The sequence below is a fragment of the Acipenser ruthenus genome, chromosome 44, assembly GCF_902713425.1.
Source record: "Acipenser ruthenus chromosome 44, fAciRut3.2 maternal haplotype, whole genome shotgun sequence".
NCBI lineage: Eukaryota > Metazoa > Chordata > Actinopteri > Acipenseriformes > Acipenseridae > Acipenser > Acipenser ruthenus.
In genome coordinates this window covers 9,452,992-9,478,325 of record NC_081232.1, presented here as the reverse complement: position 1 = coordinate 9,478,325, position 25,334 = coordinate 9,452,992, and the positions used below count along the sequence as shown (strand labels likewise).

The 25,334-nt window shown below is 40.0% G+C and overlaps 1 protein-coding gene and 1 long non-coding RNA gene across 2 annotated transcripts in view; one reads left to right on the top strand and one right to left on the bottom strand.

Moving 5' to 3' along the window:
• Positions 1 to 4,581: 4,581 nt before the first annotated feature.
• LOC117399040 (myosin-6-like) lies at positions 4,582 to 18,689 on the bottom strand. Its single transcript, XM_059012210.1, has 39 exons — positions 18,651 to 18,689; positions 18,175 to 18,223; positions 16,765 to 16,973; positions 16,325 to 16,468; positions 16,093 to 16,249; positions 15,958 to 15,985; positions 15,658 to 15,763; positions 15,460 to 15,552; positions 15,206 to 15,269; positions 15,026 to 15,124; positions 14,830 to 14,933; positions 14,475 to 14,613; positions 14,164 to 14,282; positions 13,929 to 14,078; positions 13,593 to 13,763; positions 12,912 to 13,221; positions 12,576 to 12,646; positions 12,295 to 12,500; positions 12,086 to 12,209; positions 11,843 to 11,979; positions 11,300 to 11,555; positions 10,901 to 11,143; positions 10,649 to 10,825; positions 10,332 to 10,477; positions 10,147 to 10,237; positions 9,547 to 9,936; positions 9,310 to 9,436; positions 9,102 to 9,220; positions 8,813 to 9,009; positions 8,322 to 8,505; positions 8,037 to 8,202; positions 7,798 to 7,922; positions 7,356 to 7,664; positions 6,935 to 7,138; positions 6,544 to 6,840; positions 6,353 to 6,457; positions 6,170 to 6,265; positions 5,931 to 6,065; positions 4,582 to 4,716 (listed from the first exon to the last, which is right to left on the bottom strand). The coding sequence occupies exons 3-39, from the start codon at positions 16,963 to 16,965 to the stop codon at positions 4,696 to 4,698; spliced, it is 5,811 nt and encodes a 1,936-aa protein (XP_058868193.1). The 5' UTR covers positions 16,966 to 16,973; positions 18,175 to 18,223; positions 18,651 to 18,689; the 3' UTR covers positions 4,582 to 4,695.
• Positions 4,619 to 25,334, top strand: part of LOC117399044 (uncharacterized) — a 30,179-nt gene continuing 9,463 nt past the window's right edge. Inside the window, exons 1-4 of the long non-coding RNA XR_009311563.1 lie at positions 4,619 to 4,752; positions 13,881 to 14,100; positions 24,819 to 24,905; positions 25,204 to 25,278. This is a non-coding gene — a long non-coding RNA (uncharacterized LOC117399044). The remainder of the gene's footprint in view (positions 4,753 to 13,880; positions 14,101 to 24,818; positions 24,906 to 25,203; positions 25,279 to 25,334) is intronic.

Genomic DNA, 25,334 nt, shown 5'->3' with positions numbered 1-25,334 from the left:
CACAGGCCTTTCTTACCTCACTCCTCAGTGTGGCAATGTCCCGAAGCCCAGATCATCGGCTCACCAGTCCCTGAGCTCAACGTCACATGCAGGTGACACAATTGACTTGGATTTTAGAAAAAAATAAAATATTATTATTAATGCGTATTTCAGTATCTAGCTTTATCCTTTTTTATTTTCCGTAAATCAATGGGCACGATCAACCAGGCGGCTTTTAAATCTGGTCAGGCTTATTACAATAGTTATCCAACCATTAACATGTCTGTTGGTCTTTGTGAAGTAGTTACCTGCTGGTCTGGAAGGGATGCAGGGAAAACAGGTAACCTTATCAGTTGAAAGGAGATTTAGCAGGAACCAGGTGCCTGTCTCACAAAGCGCTTCTAAGCATTTAGCAGGTTTCTAACTACAGCTATGGCCAAAAGTTTTGCATCACCTAGAATTTTAGGATTGAGACATAATTAAAAAACAATATAAACATAATTTAGATCTTTTATTTAACATCACACAATCAAAGAAACTACAAAATGATATCGCAAAAGCCTGCCGGAAGCCATAATAGCAGTACAATATTTCATTTTAGATTTCAAAATGTCACATTTTTCAATTGTTGTCAGTTTTTCGTTAAGTATATGGGAAAATTACAAAGCGGTGGTATGTAATTCAATATGTTAACATAACATTATTCAGAAGGTTTCATTCGACTTTATGAAGCAAAATTAGTTCATTCTATATAAAGAGGGGGACTGAAAACTTTTGGCCAGAGCTGTACAATGTACCACAGAGGGTTAAGTTTGTAAGTATAAGTACTGGGAAGAGGAAATGACAGAGCCACCTGCTCACATGCGGGCATTTGAAGACCTTGTGCAGGGGATTAGTCAGGGATTGGGTGAGTCTTTTCTTAGCGAAGACCCAATGTCAGGGGTCTGGAGTCGCATGTTTGGAAGGGTAAGAACAACACACTTGTCTCTTTATCACCCTCCTGTTACACCACAATTAGTCCCCTCATGCCTCGGCTTTCCTTTTATTTCATTAAGAGGACATGTGTAGGGGATCAAGAGACAACTGTAATATATTGCTTCACTTTCCAAAAGAGGCACAAAGACACAGCAGTACTAAATGTGTCCCTGTTTTTCTGTATGTACAGCTGTGGCCAAAAGTTTTGCATCCCCCACTATATAGAATGAACTAATTTTTTTTCATAAAGTCGAATGAAACCTGCTGAATAATGTTACGTTAACATACTGAATTACACACCGCCGCTTTGGAGTTTTCCATATCCTTACAAAAAACTGAAAACATTTTTAAAATGTGACATTTCAAAATCTTTCATGAAATACTGTACTACTATTTTGTAGTTTATTTGATTACATGATGTTAAATAAAATATCTAAAGTATGTTCTTTTATATAGTATAGTTATTTTTTGTTTTAAACAATGTCTCAATTCTTTTGGCCATAGCTGTACATGGATGTCTGCTAAACAGCACAGCTCTGTGGTATCTGCTAGAGTACAGCTTATTAGCAATTGACTCTGTGTTGCATTGCATCTAGCCTAAGGGATATGAATTAGATGATCAAGATCAGGGTTCGATTTGAACGGTTGTAAATTTTATACTGGAGCCAAAAAAAACAAAAATGTGCCTGCTAATCTTGTCTAATTATTACATGTAGTGTAGAGATACAGTATATTTGAATTGAACCCTTTTAAGGACCAGCTAGAACAAAAACCTGGTCCAGCACTCCTGTCCTGGAGTCACATACAGCTCTGCTACATAAGTACTGCTTATTTAACCCTCTGTTAAAGTAGCTTAACCCTAAGTGGGGTGCTCAACCTAAACTGCACTGATTAGCCAATCATTCACAAATTGTTACAGTTGTTCCCTGAAATGGAGACAATTGTACTTTATATTTAGCCTGCTCACTGTGGCAATGTAGCTCAGGCTGTCACCTGATAACCTATGAACTCCACTCTATAGATGGAGTAAAAAACAGGGTGGCGGTCATTATTAGAACTTAGGGCCCCTCAGCCCCCCTCCGCCCCCCTCACTCTCTTCCTGGCACACACACACACACATGCTCAAACTGTAAGTGTCTCGGAGGTTTCAAGGTGACCTGTTCTGAGGGACAGCACTGAAGCCTTTTTCATTGCTGGTGGAACACAGGGAGGTAAGGAGTGCTGACTGCCTGTGCTCTTATTATTATTATTATTATTATTATTATTATTATTATTATTATTATTATTATTATTATATTGTTAATAATAATAATAATAATAATAATAATAATAGGAAGAAGTGCTTTACTGATAGCACCTCAATAAATTCTGACTGCATATGCTTTTATTTAAAATTATTATTATTATTATTATTATTATTATTATTATTATTATTATTATTATTATTAATAATAATAATAGGAAGAAGTGCCTTACTGATAGCACCTCAATAAATTCTGACTACATATGCTTTTATTTAAAATTTTATTATTATTATTATTATTATTATTATTATTATTATTATTATTATTATTATTATTATTATTAATGATAATAATAATAATAATAATAATAATAATAATAATAATAATAATAATAATAATAACAGGACGCACTGCCTCAGTGGTAGCTCTTCAGTAAGGGCTCACTGCCTGTGCTCTTATTAATATTTAGGATAGTAATAATTAAGAATAATACTGGTAAGCAGTGAGGTTTGCGTCTCATGCTGCTCACACAGGGGTAAGGAGAGCTAATGGTACGCCAGGGTCATTGCAGAATGCTGATGCAGCTTTGGAATGGCAGTTATCTGGCACTGAAATGATAGTTTAATGGCAATGTGTATGCAAATCATTATGGGCACCGCTGTGGTTTGCCTTTGGTTTATGCTTCGTCTACCCTGATGAGAAGATCTGGGAGGCTTATTTCTAATAATGAGAGGCGGTGGAGTCTCTCTAACAGAAGTTTTCAGTCTAGGACAGGTAAAGAGTGTTTTGTCTTTACTGTCATGTACTCACACTGCTTGACATTCGGTTTACATAGATTAAAATGAATGATAATACTGTACTTACATACTGCCAAGTCTCTTCAATGTTCTTGCTCTGTATCAATCAGTTTGCAGATTAGAGACATGTACTTCTAAAATAGAAAAAAAAACATATTATTATTATTATTATTATTATTATTATTATTATTATTATTATTATTATTATTATTATTGTTGTTATTATTATTTCACCTTACTGAAATAGAGAAATATCCTTTAAAAACGTGACATTGGATTTGAGCACCTCTGTCTGTCAGTAAATCAAAATCAAAGAGCAACGTTAAATAATTTAATTTATATATGTTTGATATTATTCAATATACTGTTGTTATTACTATGCCGTGTTTACATGTGTTTACTGTCGAATAAGAAAGAGAGATGGATCTAGGTCATGTAAATCATCTTTTAAAATAAGCTTTCATTCAAATATTTTATATTCATTTAAACACACACAATCCAATGCCACCAGGCCTTACTGCTATTGAACGTTGTTATTATATTTTTTGTCTGAATTAACAATGCATGGAGACAATCAATATTTAGCATTTTACTGTTCATGGCAGAGACCATTCAAATCTGACACAGAAAATGCAGCTGTTTAATAACCATGAAATGTCTACTGGGGTTAAAATACTTTTTGTCTGATTCAGTTTTATTGACTTGACTTGATGATTCCCTAAATCGGAAATAATATTTAAGCTTCATAAGTTAGATGCATTTTAATTCCTGACTTATGTTGTTCAGTATAATACTGTACATGATATTGCCATTGCTGTGATTTACTTAACATTAGTAGCTCTGCTATGTATTTCTAAGCCTGAGAGTGCCACCAAATGGAGGTGAGAGGTAAGGAGATGTTATTCATTGAACTGGTTTATGCTTGTGGCAATCAATAGATACTCTGCAGGGTTTTTCTGTATTACAGTTCCAAGCCCTCAATCAGGATTCTAAGGTAGAACTATAATAAAGTTTTACCTGTCTTAAACAAAGTTTGACCTACCCTATCTTCATATACCAACACCCAAAAGCAAAAACTTTTCGCATTGTACTTGGATGTTTACTGAAGCTTAAAAAAATCTGTTGTTTCCCATATATTTTAAAAAGTCACACTTTATAGAGGAAAGGAAATGAACATGCATTTTAATTGCGTGTTAATAAGATGGTCTGAGCCTGGCAGCTGTGCTAACTTCATTTGACCAAAAAAAACATAATATTTCTGGCAATTGGTAATTGTTTATGTTTACAATCTACACAGCGGTATACGCAAAACACTATTATGTTCCACTATTAGGGAAAGAGTCTAGAACAGAGCAGTTGATATATGAACATGTTTTGTAATATTGACATTTATATTGGACTTTTAATGCATCTTGGAGCTCAACATAATAGATCATATGGTTTCAGATAATAATGCAGTGACTACATGGGCAAAGTAGCTGCTCTTATCAATAGCCCTACACACAGCTCTGCATTTTTTTGTGCTAATTTGCAGTTCCACCAGAATTTACATTTCGTAAAAACAGACACAAAACACAGGAGCATAATTCATTTTCAAATGCATTTTATTCTACAGAATGTACAGGAAGGGAAGAGAAAGATCAGAAGGGACACTAAACCACAGCAGACAAGAGTTTTTCAGAAAGGTCCGTCTGAGAGCTTCACTCTTCATCCAGCCCTTTCTGGAAGGGGAAAAGAGAGGGAGCGAGAGAGAGAAAGTAAGTTTTATTTTTTGTATTGGTTTGTTATTATGAGAATGAAAGTTTAGTTAGTGCAAGCATTACAGCTTTTGTATACATGTGTGTTCTGACTGGGGATGGGTTGGTATAAAACCTGCATGGTACATATAACCTTAAAAATGGTAACCATAATATCACAGTATATAGTACACCATGCAAGTTACACAACGCAAGGTTACTAAAAATTGAGAAATACTACAGTAAATGACTGTACTAAAAAAAACACACGTCCTTTCATGGAATTATTTAAACTTTGGCATTTTATATTTTGCTACAACAAAAAGCAACCAAAAAAAAAGCAGAGCAATTTTAATGTTTTTTTTAAAGACATTCACAATTTTAAAAGAACACCGTAAAGTTGTACAATATATGTTATACTCCCACAGTATGTATTATTCTATTATCAGGATCTACGCTTTGCTCAAAACAACGTGGTGCTGCAATTTGTTTGTTAGAAAGATTCTCACATACAAAAAAGTTGATGGTAAACACAATTAGAAAATGATTAGTCAAAACACAACCATTTACTAATTCAGGTTATTATTTAAGAGCAGAGAATAGTTTTTTGTTTGTTTTTTGGCAGGGGGTAAATAAAATACATATAGCAACACTATTAATACTAAGACGTATGTTATTGGATTTATAGCTACACGTCACATGACATTGCACAAGTAAGCTTCCAATACTGTTACTAATGACTATTACACAGGTGGAGTTTGTACAAAAACATATTTCTTCACTTACCTAAAAAAGTTTCAAGGCTGAAAATAACTTCTTTAAACAAAATAAGTAAGCTACCCCGCTGCTTGTCTCTACTAATTCAGACATTGTCGTTGACAGTTTCCTTCAAAACTATTATCATTTCACATACAGATCTTCCTCAGACACATCATCGCTTGGTTTAGAAACATGTTTGCAGTAGAAAAATGCAAAGGCAAAATGACGGTCATGATGGTGATTGACAGTAAGGTGGAAGTGAATGTAATGCTCCAGTGTGAGGCTGGGTGAGAAAGCTGCACTGACACTTGTCTTGTACAGCACCTTGAATAAAAAGGTGCTAAAATAAAAGTAGTATTTTCGTTCACTTTGGATATAGGAACACAAATATACCATTAACCATTGTAACCATGTACGATGGTTCAGTGGGGTTGACTCACCTTGCTGCCAACGTCACGGGTCTTGGCGCGGAGCTTGTTGACCTGCGACTCGGCGATATCAGCCCTCTCCTCGGCCTCGTCCAGCTCATGCTGCAGCTTTCGGAACTTGCCCAGGTTAGTGTTGGCATTCTCCTCCTGACAGTCACGCACAAGGGCAAAGTTAGTGGTTCATCTGTAATCTTGGGTTGAATGGAAACTGCTTAGACACGCAGATGAGAAGAGAATGTAGAGTTACTTACAGCCTCCTCGGCAGTTCTCTTGTACGCCTTCACCTTCAGCTGCAGCTTGTCCACCAGGTCCTGGAGGCGGGCCATATTCTTACGGTCCTCCTCCGTCTGAAACAAAAAATTCAATAATCAAACCTCTGTGATTCGCAAGGGGATTCACATTCCCAATGGCATTGAAGAACTGAATGGAGATACCTGGTAGGTCAGCTCTTTGATGCGTCTCTCATATTTCTTGACTCCCTTCACAGCATCACTGCTCTTCCGCTGCTCCCCTTCCACCTCATTCTCCAGCTCCCGCACCTGAAATCGCAATGACAGAAAGATGTCAGGTACTGATGGCTAGATATGATTATATAAATCAAGGTCTGTAACTGCAAGCCACTTACGCGGGACTCAAGCTTTTGCAGCTGCTTCTTGCCGCCCTTCATGGCGATTTGCTCGGCCTCGTCCAGACGGTGCTGCAGGTCCTTGATAGTCTGCTCCATGTTCTTCTTCATGCGCTCCAGGTGAGCACTGGTGTCCTGCTCCTTCTTCAGCTCCTCAGCCATCATGGCAGCATCAGTGATGGCCTTCTTGGCTTTCTCCTCAGCGTTCCTGCACTCCTGCACAGCCTCCTCCACCTCTGTCTGCAGCTGGGACGTGTCGCCCTCCAGCTTCTTCTTCTGGTTAATCAGGCTGGTGTTCTGCACAGAGAGTGAGAGAGACCCAGGTTACAGGAGACTGACTGGGGAATCAGACTAGTATTCCATAGTCATCTCTGCTCCAGTGCTGTCGTACCTGTGAGTGCAGTAGCTGCACTCTCTCACTGATGTCCAGCAGCTCCTGTTCAGCCAGCTTGCGGCCTCTCTCTGTCTGTTCCAACACCGCCCTCAGCTCCTCCAGCTCAGCTTGAAGGAGATTGTTGCGTCTATCTACTATGGCGATGTTCTCCTTCAGGTCATCGTTGGAACGCAGGGAATCGTCCAGCTGGATCTGAGCATCCTGGAGGTCAAAGCAGATAAAAAATGTTCAAACAAATGAGACCGAGAGCTCTTTGATTTCAAAGTTTTATTAAAAGTGCTTGTGTAGATAATAAACCAATGCTGACCAACAGGTTTAAGAATTATTATTCATTAAAGGGGCTTATGCATATGATCAGTTATATAACTTAATTAATGATGGAGCTAATTTGAAACACTAATTGTGGGAATAGCGTTACCTTCAGGTGGGCGTGGACACTCTTCAGCTGCTTCTGGGACTCTGCAGCTATCCTGTTGGCCTGGCTGAGCTGGATCTCCATCTCATTGAGGTCTCCCTCCATCTTCTTCTTCAGCCGGAGGGCCTCGTTCCTGCTGCGGGTCTCTGACTCCAGGGAGGTCTGCAGGGTCTCCACCACCCTCTGGTTGTTCCTCTTGGCCTGATCCATCTCCTCGTCCTTCTCAACCAGCTTGCGCTCAATCTCAGCCTTCACCTGGTTAAACTCCAGCTGAGCTCTCAGGATCTTCCCTTCCTCGTGCTCCAGGGAGGCCTGCCAGGAGACAACAATTTATTTAGGATACACTCTGATACAAAACTTCCTACCCTAATATCTATTAATCTGCATCTTGTTTGTTTTGTTACATTTTCCTCTTAGAATCCCAGCATCTGTATATCCCACTCACCTCAGCCTCCTCCAGAGCAGACTGTATTTCAGACTTCTCCTGCTCCAGCTGCTTCCTAGCCTTTTCCAGCTCATGGATGGTCTTGCCTCCCTCACCGAGTTGCTCAGTCAGGTCAGAGATTTCCTCTGGGTAAATAAGAACATTCCTTCAGTATGTCCTACACTACAACGGTCTCACAAAAAGGGTACAGAATTAGAAACACAGCTGACACAAGAACTGTGTGAGTTTGGATCCCCCACCTTGCAGGTTCTTGTTCTCCCTCTTCAGGGTCTCCAGGTTGTCCAGAGCCTCCTCATAAGCGTTCTTCAGCTTGAAGAGTTCAGTGCTCAGGGACCTGGCCTCCTTCTGGGAGCCCTCCAGCTCACTCTGCGACTCTTCAAACTTCTGCTTCCACTCGTTCAGAACCTGGCATGGGTACGGTGAGAACAAGTCATTACAATCACATTGTAAAATCGGTTTCAAAATACAGCAGCACCCTTAACTAAACCTAATGTATTCTCTTCATCGAAACCCCCAAATCTCACCTTGTCAAAGTTCCTCTGCTTCTTGTCCAGAGCAGCGGCTGCTGCGTTGGACCTCTCCAGATCCACCATGAGATCTTCAATCTCGTTCTGCAGCCTGTGTTTGGTCTTCTCCAGGGAGGAGCATTTAGCATTCACAGCCTCGACGGCTTCCTCCGCGTCCTGCAGCCTCTGAGCCAGCTTCTTCCTGGGAAACGGGTAAAGAGAGACAGGATTTCAAGACTGCAGTACTAGCAGAGGTGCTAATTGACTGTGTAGCAGTGCTTCATAGTGACTCAATCTCAAGTTCACTTACCGTTCTCAGAGTTGCACAGTCTGCAAACAGACAAACCTTTTGTTCGTCTTATATTGTAATTCAAACATAACGCAAACAAAAAGCTTATCTGTCAGAAGAAGTTATTTTTACTGTCATGTGGAGGTCTATAATGCTTGCAAAGTCTGGGTCATATTTTAAACCTAAGTTAGCTATAGATAATATGTTTAGTTGCCCTTACTTGGCCTCCTCAAGCTCCTCAGTTCTCTGGATGGCGTCGGTCTCATATTTGGTTCTCCACTGAGCCACCTCCGAGTTAGCCTTGGAGAGACTGCGCTGGAGCTCAGCCTTGGCCTCCTGCTCCTCCTCATACTGCTCCCTCAGGAGGTCTGAGTCGTGGCGGGCAGACTGCACTGCATGGGCAAGCGCGTTCTTCGCCTGGGGAGACACCAGACAAACAGTTTACTATATAGAAACCCGGCTTTCAGACATCCTGTTTCATCAGAAGACAGTATTTGATGCTGCTTTACCTTCACTTCCTCTTCTAGTTGTCTCTTGAGGTCATCAACCTGCTGAGTGTAGGACTGCTTGCCTCTGGTCAGCTGAGAGACAAGAGATTCCTTCTCTTCGAGACGTCTGGCAAACTCACCTTTAACGAAACAGCCCAACATCTAATGAATCTGATGATACCATTTTCTTAATGGTGTCTATAGGTCTTGGTAAAATTGCCAAACTTACCATTCTCAGTCTGCAGCTTTGCCTTCTGCATAGAAAAGTCATTGATGGTGCGTTGACCTTCTTCAGCCTTGGTCCTATATTCATTCATCTGATCTTCCAGAGTCCTGCACATCTTTTCCAAGTTAGCCTGCATGTGTAGGTTTGGATACATATTAGATGAAACTGATATGATCTCCAACAATCCATATATGATCCTGGTGACCCATCCTGCAAACTGTATAGAGTTGTATGTCTTACCTTGGCTTTAGCGACATGCTCCATATTGGAGACCACATCGTCCAGCTCCAGTTTGAACTCGCTCTTTTCCTTCTCTAGTTTCTGCTTGACTCTCTGCAGGTTGTCAATCTGCTCCCCGAGCTCAGCCACGCTATCGGCTTGCTTCTTGCGGAGAGTGGCGGACGTGGCTTCGTGCTGCAGCGTGGCCTCTTCAAGGTCTCGCCGCAGCTTCTGGAACTCAGCCTCCCTCTTCTTGTTCATCTCAACCTGGGCTGAGGTGGCCCCGCCCGCCTCCTCCAGCCTCTCACTGAGCTCCTCCAGCTCTCGGGACAAGTCTGCCCGCTGCTTCTCCACCTTGGCACGGGCAGCTCTCTCTGCCTCCAGCTCCTCCTCTAACTCCTCAATGCGGGCCTGGGGGAGCGGCACATGAGCACACAGGTTATAACTGATACAGTATAAAGCGACTAATAGGCTTCTTGTTAGGCACGAGTGGAACAGCACACAGTTTATTATAGATACAGAAATACAAAGAGGTCCTATGATCCTGATGGGCGGAATAAAAAATGCAGGTAATATAAGGCAGAATAATACAAGGGTAGTCAAAGGTGGGCTTTAAATTACCTGAAGCTCCTTCAGTTTCTTCTGGTACTGGGCTGACAGTGCCTGCTCATCCTCAATTTTACTGGTGAGCTGGCTAATCTCAAAGTCTTTCCTGGAGGAAAAGGTTAACAGTGTGGTTATATCACATTTCTACAATGCAGTCCTTTATCTTTATACAACACATAATACCTAGATTTTTTACTTACTTCTTCAGCCGCTCCTCCAGTTGCTGCTTATCATTCTCCAGGTCCATTAGGCTCTCCTGGGTCAACTTCAAGTCTCCTTCCAGCTTCCTTTTGGCTCTTTCAAGGTCCATCCGCACCTTCTTTTCTTGCTCCAATGAGCCTTCAAGCTGGTAGGGTTAATGACATTAGCTTGTTAAAAAAAGAGTTGTTCAAACTCCAAGTCTCTTCCTACTAGGACAGTTCCATAACTTTCTATTTTATTCATCTGCACACTAGCCTTGCAAAGCACAATCCTGCTATTGGAGTGGCTGTGTGGGACGTATCTGATAGTGACTCACATCGTCGACCTGCTGCTCCAGCTTTGCTTTGGCCTTGGTCAGGGTGTTCACTTTGTCCTCCTCACTCTGAAGGTCATCCAGGGTTTGCTGGTGAGCCTCCTGTAGAGCCTTCTTCTCCTTGGTCAGCTTGGCGATGATGTCATCCAGAGCCGCCATTTCCTCAGTGAGGTTCTTCACCTGTTAATCAGAGAGCAGAGACTCAGCACCCAGAGCCCTAACAAACAGGATCTTCACAGACAAACAGACACTGACCTTGTTCTCAGTGGCGTGCTTCTCCTTCTCCACTTTGGCCAGGGTGAGCTCCAGATCATCAATATCCTTCTTCAGCTCAGAGCATTCATCCTCCAGCTTCCTCTTTTTGGCCGTCAGCTCACCATTCATCTCCTCCTCATCCTCCAGCCTCTCCGTCAGCTCTTTGGTTTTTGCCTCCAGTTGGATCTTGTTCTTGATCAGCTGGTCGCACCTCTCCTCTGAATCACAAAGATTGTCTTGTTCCTGTAGAGCAGATAACATAGTAGTTTGATTAACATTAAAAACGAAAGCAGCCTTACAAAACTATGCTCTGACTTGACAGCTGGTGAGAGACTGTTCTGTGATCCATCTGTAGAAGTTAACCATAAGGAAGAAAGAGCTCAGAAATGCTTCACTCACCGACTGGACTGACAGCTGCAGGTCGTTCTTCTCTTGGAGAAGAGAGACCATCTTCTCTTCCAGCTCCTTTCTGCGGGCCTCAGACTTTGCGAAAGCCTCCTTGAGTTTCAGGAACTCATCCTTCATGTTGGCCATCTCTTTCTCATTCTCTGCGCTCTTCAGCAGGGGCTTGATCTTGAAGAAGAGCTTCATCCAGGGCCAATTCTTTACACCCATAAAGGCACGGATGTTCCACTGGATCACCAGCAGGGCATCTCTGGGGAAACAAAAGTAGTTTTTAAGATTTCCTAACCTTTGATTACTTTGATAAAGTTTTTCATCACTCTGCTTATTACTCCTTGTGCAGGAGAACTCTACATTTCTGATGCATTTTATTCATTTTGTAAATCTATTCAGGGCAGATCCCTATTGAGCAAACTTCTCCATGTTTCCCCCATGCTTTCTTTTCTGGATAGAGAAAGTACTATACCAACCAGAGGGACGCTTACCCAGCACAGAGAGCACTGGAACACGGAAGGGAGCTTTAAAGACAGCTATCTGTACCTGCGCTCAACGATCTTATTGTACTCAATTCTTGAGAGAAGACCGCGAGACTGCGCCTGGATCCGGGTGATGATGAGAGACAAGCGATCATCTCTCATCTCTTCCAGCTGACCCAGGAGACCAGCCTTGAAGAACACCTGGCAACAAAACAAAAGGGAGCTCCTGAATTCTTTTCTCTTTTTTTCTTGGTATTATCCACACAAAGTATTCAGTATAAGGGTTATTTTCTAGTTTTAATTCTACCTTTGTGTGTCCAAATCTGTACTGGGTGTGATCGATGTCCAGGGATCCCAGCAGTTTCTCAGATCCCTTCTTGCTGTCTATGAACTGGCCCTCTGGGATGGCAGAAGGGTTCAGGATACGGTATCTGTGAAGGTAGACAGGGACTCAGCTGGGTATCTACAAAGCTCTTCATGGGGAATTATAACAAGGGCACTGCTTGAGAGATGTACCTCTGTTTGAAGTCTCCGTACAGGATCCTGTTGGGGAAGCCCTTCCTGCAGATTCTGATGCCTTCCAGCACACCGTTACAGCGGAGCTGGTGCATCACCAAAGGGTTATCCATCGCACCCGGAGTCTTGCTTTCGTTGGGGATCAGGCAACGCACAAAGTGAGGATGTGTTGACCTCAGGTTGGTCATCAGCTTGTTCAGGTTTTCCTGTGAAAGGAAAAGGACGGGTCATTTAAGAACAAAACAATGTGACAGTGGCACTTCCCTTTTTCAAACACTCACCCTGTGGAGAGCAGACACAGTCTGGAAGGAAGAGCCCTTTTTCTTCGCGCCCTTGCCTTTACTTTCCTGGGCTAAAAGAGAAAAGAAACACAGGTAAATCTCCCAATGGAAGTGAAAATGTCACAAATGTTATCAAAGTGCTACCCCTAGTGGCTGTAATAAAAATGCATATGGTATTACTTACATCCACTGGGGGCAAAATTATATACAAAGTGAATCTAAACAAGAATATGAATCCATGAGTTAAAATAACAGTGATATTCCCTATCCATACCATGTTCAACAGTATATATTTCTTACTGTCCAAAACACTGTAATGCTACATGATTTTCTTACCAGCATCAGCTCCAGCATAGTTGGCAAAGAGGGTGGCGAGAAGCTTGAGGGAAGACTTCTGATAGAGCCCGACCACAGTCTCATTCAGAGGGTCCTTGTTCTTCACCAGCCAGTTCGAGATGTTGTAATCTACAATGCCAGCATAGTGGCCCAAGGCAAAGTGAGCCTCTGGTCTTCCTTTGATGATCCTGGGCTTCTGGAAGTTGTTGGATTTACCCAGATGGTTGTCGTACAGCTTGGCTTTAAAGGTTGTGTCACTGGCCTTGGGGAACATGCACTCCTCTTCAAGGATGGACATGATACCCATAGGCTGATTTGGAAGAAAACACAATGAGTAAGCAACTTATACAAACAAACAAACATACAAACATACATACATAGATAAATGTATATTAGGGAAGTAATAATGTAAACGTTTACATACAATTGGTGGGCCTGTGTACAAAAAGAACTAAAAATTTTAAACTTTGAGCGTTCGAAAAATGAGCTATAAGCACTATTTCCACTGTGCTGTAATAATAAGGAATTACTTATTTAGTTTTATTTAAGCCAGGGAGCTGTGTTTAACTTTTAAACTATAGCATGACAACAGGTATAAACACATATTTTATAAAACCATATTTACATGTCTAATACATTTAGCACAAGCACATAAGCTTAATCAAATGCAGCGCTCCCCACCTTCTCAATGAGGTCGATGCAGGCTTGCAGGTCCATGCCGAAGTCAATGAACTCCCACTCGATGCCCTCCTTCTTATATTCCTCCTGCTCCAGCACAAACATGTGGTGGTTGAAGAACTGCTGCAGCTTCTCGTTGGTGAAGTTGATGCACAGCTGCTCAAAGCTGTTGAACTGCAACAAGAGACAAGAAAAACTAAAACATTTTAGATAGCCACGTGCTGGGACGCCAACAAAAACCTTCAGTTGCCCTACTTATTTTTGACCTTAGCACTTTGTTCTTATTTTCAGAATAACCCTCAGGATGTATGAAAAGTTAAAAGACACAAAGACACTCACATCAAAGATCTCAAAGCCAGCAATGTCCAGCACACCAATGAAGTACTGGCGGGCCTGCTTGGTGTCCAGGGATTGGTTGATTCTCACCACCATCCAGTTGAACATTTTCTCGTACACTGATTTGGCCAGTGCACCGATGGAGTAGTTCACCTGTGAGGAAAGAGACAAGGAGGTGAGTGACTATTTGCCTGTCCTAGTCCTAAACCCATTGCTCATGACTCTCTCTGAGACTCACCTGTTGCACACTTTGTCCCTTGGTGACCCACTCATTCCCTACTTTGACTCTGGGGTGACACAGTGCCTTGATGATATCAGCCGAGTTCAGCCCCATCAGGTAGGCGGCCTTGTCAGCATCTAGGAATTAAAGAAATACCCAACAATTATAACCATTGCTGTTGCTGTGGGTAAATGTGATAGTCTTGATACAGATACTAATCGACTGGAGTTTAACTGACATTTACTAGAAGACAATGACAATGCCCTGTTCTCTCTCCCCTGGGGGCTGAGCTACACTCCCCCTTCTCCCTTTCACACAGTCAGACCCACCTTCAGTGCCGTCAGCCTCTGCCTGCTCCTCTCTCTGCTTCGTCTTGTACTTCATGTTGCCATAGTGCATGATGGCGCCTGTCAGCTTGTAAACTCCATTTTTCTCCTCCTGAGTGAAGCCAAGCACATCAAAGGCACTCTGCAGGATAGAGAAAAACAGAATAAGAGAACCTGCTTCACTGCCTGAGGTCTGCTTACTCCGTTTAGTAAAAAGGCTGAGCGCTATACAGCTCTCCAGGTATGAGAGGATTCCAGCTTCTCACTCTGGGTCTATGAGTGGGACTCCTTGCACCCTGTTGGCTCAGAGGGTGTGTAAAGACAGACCCCTGTAATATTAGAGAGAGTCCTCACTCACATCTGTGGCCATCAGCTCATCAGCATCATCAATGGAGGCGACAGTGACTTCACCCTGAGAGATGAAGGCGTAGTCGAAGGGATTGTTGGTGATCAGGAGCATTTCTGAGAAAGAGGGACAATACAGTGTCAGCATGCCTCCTGTCTGCTCACATAATCCTACACTCACACTCTTGAGTGAGGACAGGAATACTGACCTAGCAGCTCTGGCTTCTTGTTGGACAGGATCTGGTAGAAGATGTGATAGTCTCTCTCAGCCTTGAGCTGAAAGGTCACACGAGACTTCTCCAGGAGGTCTGGAACAAACAGATGTCAGATTAAACTTCAATATCAAAGGGAATGCTACAAATTAAAAACACTCTTATATAAATACTTACAGGTCTCAATGTCAGCAGAAGCTAGCTTGCCACTGGCTGCAAAGTGAATTCGGATGAATTTACCCTGAGGAGCAGAAAGAGAACAATGGGTGCCAGTTGAGAGAAATGAAAACATCATCTATAAAAGGATCAGTCTTGCACTCTTCCCCTGATTTAATCTCACTTTATTAAATATTACTGACCAATTACAGCAGAGAGGAAAATAATAGCAAACTGGACCAGTGGTGTATACTGATAATGATGGGTATACTCACAAAACGTGAGGAGTTGTCATTCCTCAAGGTCTTGGCGTTACCAAAAGCCTCCAAGGCTGGGTTTGCCTGGATGATTTGATCCTCCAGGGTCCCCTGTGATCGAATACAAACAGACTTCAGTAACAGCCACGAAGTTCAATCCCATAGACCCCTTTTCTTGTACCGACACCCCCTAAACACACACTCTGGCTGACACACCTTGCTAGCGGCAGCTGCATCCTTCTTGCCACCAACTGCAGCAATGCTGGCAAAATACTGGATGACTCTCTTGGTGTTCACAGTCTTCCCAGCACCAGATTCTCCGCTGTGGGCACAGTAACAAGTAGGGTGAGTGTTTCACATTCCTTGCTCTTTTATCATCTCTTCAGCACCTTAATGAGCACCATAATGCCCTTTCTTTGTTCTCCCCTCAACACACTTCAGTGCTAACTTATTATTTCGAGATTTCAAATCCACACACACAATAAAAGTTTAACATAATCTTAAAGACTGACTTACGTGATCAGGATGGACTGGTTTTCTCTGTCTGAAAGAGAGACATTTAAACAATGAATGCGATTATTATAGAAGGTAATATTTTAATTACCGGTATATAGTATTTATTTTGTATGTGCGTGTGTGCATGCATCTTACCTGTCAGCATGTTCTGATAGGCACTGTCAGAGATGGAGAAGATGTGAGGGGGAGCCTCAGTCCTCTTCTTGCCTCGATATGCATTGACCACCTCTGCATTGTACACAGGCAGCCACTTGTAGGGGTTTACTGTCACACAGAACAGCCCAGAGTACGTCTGAAAGGGAGAAGCAACACTCAGTATGTGTCAGTCTATCAGTGGGTTTAGGGTTTGAGGTCACTCTGTACTCACGTAGATCATCCAGGCTGCATAACGCTCTTTGAGGTTATACAGCACCGCGGGCTCGTGCAGGAAGGTGAACATGGCCATGTCTTCAATTTTATCGTACTTCGGCGGGTTCTGAGGGTGGACATCGCACTCCTTCACTGTGACAGTCTGGAAAACAACACAGACAAGCCCTCAGGTTAGGTCTGCAGAACAACATTGAAAATTCCCATATTTTACAATATAAGCACAATGACCATGCACAGCCACAAAGGGGCACCACGAGCAAATTCAACTATTATTATAATTAGGGTTCCCAGTTTTGGGATTTTAACTGAATAAATATAGGATAGAACAATTGTATTCAAAATACTTTTTCTCTAGCAACCTTAACGTGTGAAGGGCAAGCCAAGGACAAGCAGAGTTCCTTAAAAATCTTCAGCTGATGGTGCAGTGGGGGTTCTTACCTTGCCTTCGTAAGTGTCGACAGTGACTTTGCCACCGTCGCGGCTCGTGACCCTGGCCTTCACGTACTCCGTAGCGGCATCGGGGACGAAGCACTCCTTCTTCATGTCGAAGGGCTTGGTCTGTGCCTCCAGACGCTCCTTATCGGACTTCCGCAGGTAGGAGGCGGCAGGCCCAAACTCAGCCATCATTGCGTCACCCATTTTCAGATCTACACAACAGACAGGGGGTGGAGAAGTTAGTCACATCTCAGCTTAGACTTTTTTTGATGTCATCTCTGAGGTCTCTCTTACAAGATATCGACACAAAGAGCTGCACTGAATTATTCTTTCAAATAGCACTAATTCAGGGCTGTCCAACCTTTTTGATTAGGAGAGTCATACTGTTGACCAGGGAGTTCTTAAAACATATCAAGTTTACTACACTGTGTTTGCTTTTCTTTTTTCAGGGCCTTTGTCCAAAACGTCCTGAAATAAATTAGGACATTGGGTACATCCCAAAAAAACAAAAACAAACGATATACAGCTATGGCCACAGGTTTTGCATCACCCTATATATAGAATTAACAAACTGTGCTTCATAAAGTAAAATGAAACCTGCTGAATAAATGTTACGTTAACATATTGAATTACATGACGATTTGTAGTTTTCCCATATACTTAACAAAAAACTGAAAAATGTGACATTTCGAAATCTAACATGAAATATTGTACTACTATTATGGCTTCCGGTAGACTTTTGCGATATCATTTTGTAGTTTCTTTGATTACATAATGTTAAATAAAAGATCTAAATTATGTTCACAGTTTTTTTTTTTTTTTTTTCAATTATGTCTCAATACTAAAATTCTAGGTGATGCAAAACAATTTGGCCATAGCTGTATGTAAAGAGATACTCCTAAATCAAAAGAGCCCTATTGTGGACAGAGAGACATATATGGCTCAAGAGCCATGTGTTGGATAGTCCTGTGTTAATTAATGTTACATTGATGAGAAGCAATTAAAAGACCTTTTAATAGCATCTTTAAATCCAAATGCAGAAAGATCACTAATCTTAGCAAGACACAAAAAGTTAACAAGATATAGCAACACTGCTAAATGAGAAAAAAACACCCAACACTGAAAACTAAAAAATAATTGTAACTTCTGATCATTTGAGAATATTTATACATTTATAAACAAACTTTACCATTTTGATAAATGTATTGATACATAACTCACTGTACAACTGCATTGCATTTTTTTTTACTGTTACTAAATGGCTATGTCAGTAGAAAGCAGTTAAAAGGCTATATTTGTCTGCTAAATAAACAAATCATATATTTTCTCACATTTCCAACAGGTTAGCAAAAAAGCGGTTATAGAACGATAGTTTGAAAGTTAGTGTTTAAACAGCTCTTATAAGAATCTTACCTGATTTAGTTCAAAAGTAGCAAGAAGTAAGGCAGAGAGGCTCTTCGCTCTGTAGGTGGAAAACAGACAGACATACAGTGAGACAAGGACACTTGGTAGTCTTTTTCTCTCAGGAACTCACACAGTAGTTTTGCCTTTATGATTTTCCACCAGCAGGTGGCAGTGAAGGGAGAGGTTTGAGTATGTTTCCAGATCACCCGTTGCAACCACTGATACCTGATTACCAAGAGATCCTTGTGTGTGAAAAGCTACTGGAAAAGTTTAAAGAGATGTCATAAATACTTTTTTTCACTGAAAGTTTAGAAGAAAATTCTTCTTCAGCTTTGCAGCAAAGATGCTGAAAAAGTAGTCAGTCTAATTATGAATCAACAGAAAAGAAAAGATGGTTCACTTCGCTAACAATTCAGCAGAAACAGTTCATTCTTAATAATACAACAACAGCTCCCTTCTACCCCTCAGACCCAATAAGTGCTTACCTTGAGATGGTTTGGTAGCTTCTCTTCTTCCAGACCCTGCTGCTCCCCTTTATAAAGAAAACAACTCTCCCAAATTTGGAGGTGGCTTCCCAGGAGGCAGGAATCTAATTGTGTCTCTGTGTCTGGCAACGGTGGATGGAGGGGTGGTATATGTCTATGTATGTAATTTCTACGTGTGAGTGATAGAGATCAGTATTTCCTTTTTTTTTTTTAATTGCTAAACTTGTTTTTTTGTCCTTATTAGGAATTCCCTGCAGTGAGGTTGGCTTCAGATAGACACAAACAAGGGGCACTTAGGGGCACAGATAGACACACCAAGCCTAACAGGGCTGCACAGATAAAGAGACACATATACACACACTCACAATACCATAGCGACACAGATAAAGTTATATACACACAAGGACACAGATAGAGGCAAAACAATGATAAGATAATATGAAAATGATATGGATTATTTTAGGGCATAGCAAATAGTCTGTTTCTAAAAAGGCAATACATTCAAAATACATCACACTAACTTTAAGGACTACAGCTACAGATTTTTTTTTCAAAACCAATGCATCAAATTAGATGTACGAAGTCATATTCTCATCTGTGCAATGCATGCCACACACACACACACACACACAAGCGCAGACAGGCAGATGCAGACAGGTCCCTGTTAGGGGCTATTAAAGTCTATTAAAACTGCTTTTAGACATTCGATTAGTGAGTATAGGGGTTTCAACTAAGGAATTTCACAGGTGACAGACCTTAGACCCACTCCAATAAAGAGCATTGATGCAATATATCACTGCAACCCATCGCACCCTTCACCCGTCCCTCATTGCAGCTGTCTCCTATTGTGAACCAAACGCATGGCCAAGGTCAATGTGAGCCCTCTTTCCATCTGCAGCTGGTGAAAGCCTTGTCCCCAGGGTGCATCTCTCTGACATTGCATTGTTTCTTTCCCTTTATCCTTGAGTACAAAGATAACCCTGTGAAATTCCTGCCCTGCGCCACTCTGTGATTGAGGAGGACAGCTTGTGCTCCACATTGAGGGCGAGACTTTAGTCATAATGTTTGTACAGGATCAATTGTAGCAGGTGACCTCCCTTGACAAGGTCTTGTTATACATAGATCAATCCTGAGATACACATACAAAGATAGGTACAGTCAGAATAATTATTTTGAAGTTCAACACGCTTTCTAGAAAATTGTAATTTCATTTTAATTTTAATTTGATTTGGGTGACTAGTTGGGATCTTATAAATCTTCTGTTACATACATACTGAATACATGCAATGTTATTTTGTTCCGATTGTGAAATTGTGCAACATGTTGAATTATATATTACATACTGTAATTGCAAAAAACATCTGTCAACATGGCCCAACAATTTAAATTTAAGTTTATTGCACCATAAAAAAGGGAAATCATTGAACAAAGATTGATTCACTGGAGTGTACTGTGATATCTTTGCATAAACTCGAGTAATTTAAATGGTCCATGTCCAATGTCGACACAGGAGGAATAATTTTGACAGCATTCTTTTTACAGATTTGTCACCAGATGAATTTGTTAAACAAATTAAAATAACCAGGCAAGTTATGTGGATACTTAATTTGTAAAATGCAATCCTAGTCCACTACCTGCAATACAAGTGATAGCTTCCACTGCTCAAGACCGTATCAACTTAACAGTGGAAATAAAAATCTATCAGTGAAACCCCTTCACCCCTGTCTCCTCTGTTTCCCTATATCATGGGACAGTGTGATGACAATACGCTCTCCAGCACTGCTGTGCTGAAGCACAGACTCTCAATGCAAACTAATACACTCCCCCAGCTGTTCAGACATCTCCTGCAACCAAGAATTTCAAACCAATGAAAGTCAGGGTCGAAGGGTTGATTTAGGCCAGTTCATTTATCAAATACTGTAACCCTACTCCCTGTTGTCTTTTACCGCTTGTCTATTAATAAAGTTTATTTGTGCTGCTTATGATTGAAAGAGTCACATGAGAGTCACCTCACCTCACACTTTAAAGCCTCAACTGTGATCTGTTCAGGAATGCTCTAACTCTCAAGTGAATCTATCATACCTGCAGAGGGATTCCAGATATGTGTGTGGCATAAAAAAAAAAAGAAAAGAAATGCCCATTTTGGAGCAAGAATGCTTTCTAAAACTTGATTTCCAAATGAATTCATAATTAAATATTTCTTTATACTTAATTAAATATTAGTTATAATAATGTATTCATATTATAGAAATATTAGGAATCCAAGCCCATTTTCAGTTGTGCTAGTTTGATGTGGTAATTGATACCAGCCGTGTGTGTCGTGTTTTCATCAAATGTGTTAAGGCTCCCTCTGCAGTGAAACAAGTGCAGTGGTCCCTATTTAGAAAATACCACCATTTAGCCTCTCCCTTATTTTGCAATCTCGCTTGATGGCACACACACGCAACTCAATACAGTAAGAGTCTGTGAGGCTTGAAGCTGACCTGTTCTGAGGGACAGCACAAGCCTGTGCCATTGCTGCTGGAAGATAGGGAGGTAAGGAGTGCTTATTGCATGTGCTTTGATTAATAATAATGACAACAACAATAATAATAATAATAATAATAATAATAATAATAATAATAATAATTCAAAGCGAAAGCTATACTGAAGAAACAGGGAGAAACTGGCAAGCAGTACTTTTTGCCTGTGCTCACTATCAACTTCTTAATATACAAAAAATAAAACTAATAGTAATATTACAACTGCCACAAGTGCCCACCAGTAAACTCTAGTTTTCTTCTATCTGGCTGAAAGGTCCTTGGAAAGAAGCAAAGAGTTCTTTCTGCCTGTGGTTCACCTATCTTATCTCCTTGATATATAGGAGTCCCTGGCTAATACAGGTACATTTATGCCATGCATTCGAATATGCCAGACACAAGGTAGGTCCCCCAATAATATCCAATTAAGTGTGACTATCGGTCACTGTGAATATCATCATCCAAAGAGACACACTGAAAAAAAAAATGATGTTATATAGACGCCAAAGATAGGATGAAAATAAACGGAAGAACTCATACAAGTAGCTTACTAAATCTCTAAAATTAAGTAAATGACACTTACACTGTAACATTTTTATGTAAATAAAAAAATAATGTATTTCTGATTGCATAGTATGAACATGTCAATGCAGTATCATGATCTATTTTGTGTTAACTGTGTACGAAGTAGGCTATGGCAAACAAAACAAAAAAAGTGCTGAAATCATTTAGTTTCAATTTAAAATAATCTTGTATTATTTTCACATTGTACAGTAGCTTGATGTGTATAATGCAGCAGCACTGATTTTGTGTTACCCAGTAGCCTATACACTAAAGTAAAAAGAAAGTTAGCTAGGTATTCATTTGATTTTACTGCTACACTGTATACTGTATAGACCTACTGTACAGATTTATATTCTAACATAATGCAGTGTTTACAGAGAACACATTGATGTTATTTCAGCACAATGATTTATACATTTGAAATAAACTGAGCACTATAAATGTATGTGTGTGCGATTTTTGTTTTTTTAAACTGGACACCTCATTATAAATTTTGTATGCTCATTTTACAGTACGATACGGAAACTATTCAATTAGTAATCTACAAAGTTAATTGCTGAAACAGATCTGACTGAAACTAAATATTTTCTTATCAGTTATAAGAGAAGAAAATCACTCTTGATCAAACACAGTTATTTATTTGACCAAACATGTGGTCTATGTTATACATATACGTGTGTAATCTCTTTACATAGACAGGCTGATGTATATTAACCTATTAACTGCCTGTCAAGTCACACACTAGGCTACTAATGTATTTAAAGTGTGAAGTGGTCCCAAATTAGAATCTGCCCCCCCCCCCCCAACTCCTCAACACCCCAGCAATACACTAAGATTAAGAGTCTCTGAAAGATTGCGCTGAAACTTCTGGAAGTCAGGGAGATAAGCGTGCAAACTGCCTGTGATCTTATTAACACTCAGAAGGTAATAATAATAATAATAATAATAATAATAATAATAATAATACAGTAGAAGATCTATGATTGCACAATTGATAAATTAACACTCTTCTAATTGATACAAGTAAGCAGGGAAATTTCTCATTGTATATTTAAAGAGACTTTGCTATATTGCACATACAGCCCACTTAATTGCACTCATTATTAGATGTTAAGTCTGTTAAGTAGCAGATGTGTGTGCCCTAACTTCATACACAGCACATCCTGTTCTATTCTATTCATGTGTCAGGGGCAGCAACATTTGTATACACTTGAGTGGAACTTCTACATATTTTACATTTCGATGCTTATTACAAGTGCAGTAAAGAGAAAGTTAAAATTTCATTTTCAGTGTTGCTTTTTAACTTTTAATGATGTGGCTCTTATTGCAATTATTAAAATATTGTGGGGTTTGTTTCTGGTTAAAAAAAATAAGAAGCATTCAGAATGTTTGCAAACGTCATAAAAAGTAAGGAGAGTAGTAAACAAAACAAAAAATCAGCTAAAACATTTTGTTTTAATTTTTTTTTATGATTTGTTAAATGTAGATCATTTTAGCAAAGGAAATGTGGAAATGTGTCCACGGCCTTTAAGCAAGGGCATCTACAGTGACTTCTGAGGAAGATAACAATGCTCCTATAACCTTAACAGACATTTTGTATGTGTTTCTAGGTTATATTTCGCACTGGGTTGCTTTAGGCTTGATCTCCCATATAGGAGAATAAGCACTTACTCAGAACCTGCATTTTAACTTCCATAATTGTTTTTTTTTATAATCCTTATCTTATAAGATGAATGAGTAGATCTTTGGCTTAACATTAGTTGAAATGAATTAAAGATAATACTGTACTTACATACAGCCATTACATACTGCCAAGCATCTTCAGTGTTCGAGTTCTGTGCAGATAGACGTGCAATACTAAAATAAAAATACATACGGTGTTATTATAACTGCTACTGTTAATATTATTATTATTTGTATTTAAAAATAGGAACCCATGTTGCTTTGCATCAAGTCTACTGTACAATGAATGACGTGGTCCAGATCATTTGTCTGTTTCATTGCATAATTCATTCATGTTTTTCTTCAGTGCAGTGTACTGGGCACGCCTAAAGTCTCGATGAGTTTTTATTTAATTTAAATAACATAATTTGTTTAAATGCTTGTCTTAGAATAAAGTATTTTATGAATGTCATCTTAAGAATCATTGGAAAAAAATGTTAACTGTCTGTAGTTTACCGGTACTTTATTAATTGAACATAATGTTAGAATACCCGGACTGAGATTTATCATTGTTATAGGAACACCTCCTAAGAGAACACTTCACCTAAGGGAACACCCTTGTGGTGAAACAGATTTTTCCCATTGTAAATGCTCCGGCTAAAGGAACAGGAAGTTCGCTTAGAAAAACAGCTTCTTGGCACCGATAGCGATTTGTTCACAACAGATACAGTACAGTTTTGTAACCTGATAACTCATCTTCAGCAAACCTAAATTAAAATGGTTTATTAAGTCTTTACAAAATGGCATGTTAAACAAACAGTGAAAATCCGCCGCTGTTTCTCTTGCTACAAAAAGCTGGAAATTGTTCAAGCTCTTGAAATTCAACCTGAATCGGACATAAGTCGCTGAAAAATGTGGGGTTTCTCGTTCTGGTGAGTTGCTTCACCATTCTGTTAAATAATCTGCACGTCTCGTAGATTGCTGCTGCATTTTTTAACATGTGCTGTGTCAGTTTAAGTTGACAGTTTATTAATGTTAGTTTGTCTGTTACTGTATTATTACAGCTTTATTAACATACACTTTGCCTATTGCTTTTCTCATACTTATTCAGTTAATTTCATATGTTGATGCACGTGCATCATGACATGTAATTCATATTTATTTATTTATTGATTGATTCATATTGGGTCTGGTGACTAATTCCGTCTTAGAGAACACTTTGGCTAAGAGAACACTTCACTTGCTTCCCGAGGGGTGTTCCCTTAGCTGGAGACGACTGTATTACACATTACAGAGTGGACAACACAGTGACTATAATGGTATGGTGTCATTTAAAATATTGTGTCTTGATTTGAAATGCATTTTATTTAATACATTTAAACTTTAATAAGACTTTTTTTTGTATTATTTTATTTTAATGCAGGTATGAAGCATTTGGAAACCATGTGTGATGTTCTTTTGGTAAAGCGCAGTATTTGATTCTGAGAGCGCCACCCAATGGAGCTGAGAGGTAAGGACACCAGATAGGGGTCTGCACTGACAGGTTTTCTGTAAAATATGAATACAATTAATAAAAACCAAGTAATTAGGATAGGTAATTTAGTCGCCAGCAGAAGAAGATGTAACACATCGCTTGGAGTTTCAAACTTTGGCCAAAATCTTGGCAGATGTTTCTTTCTTATTGTAATATTTTATTACAGAACATATTTTCCTTAGAGCTTGTCCAGACTTTTAATGAAAGATGTTTTACAAAAGCTCCTGCATCCAAAGTTATTTTTGTGGATATAACTTTGTATCCCTTTTCATAGGCCTATCTGATTCCAGAATCTGGCAATTACACTGAAACTTTTATTCTACTGTTTGCTGAGGACAACAGCTACTAGGTAATGCCATGACATTATGCCATCATAGCCCTAAGCTTTATTTCAGAGATTGGTTG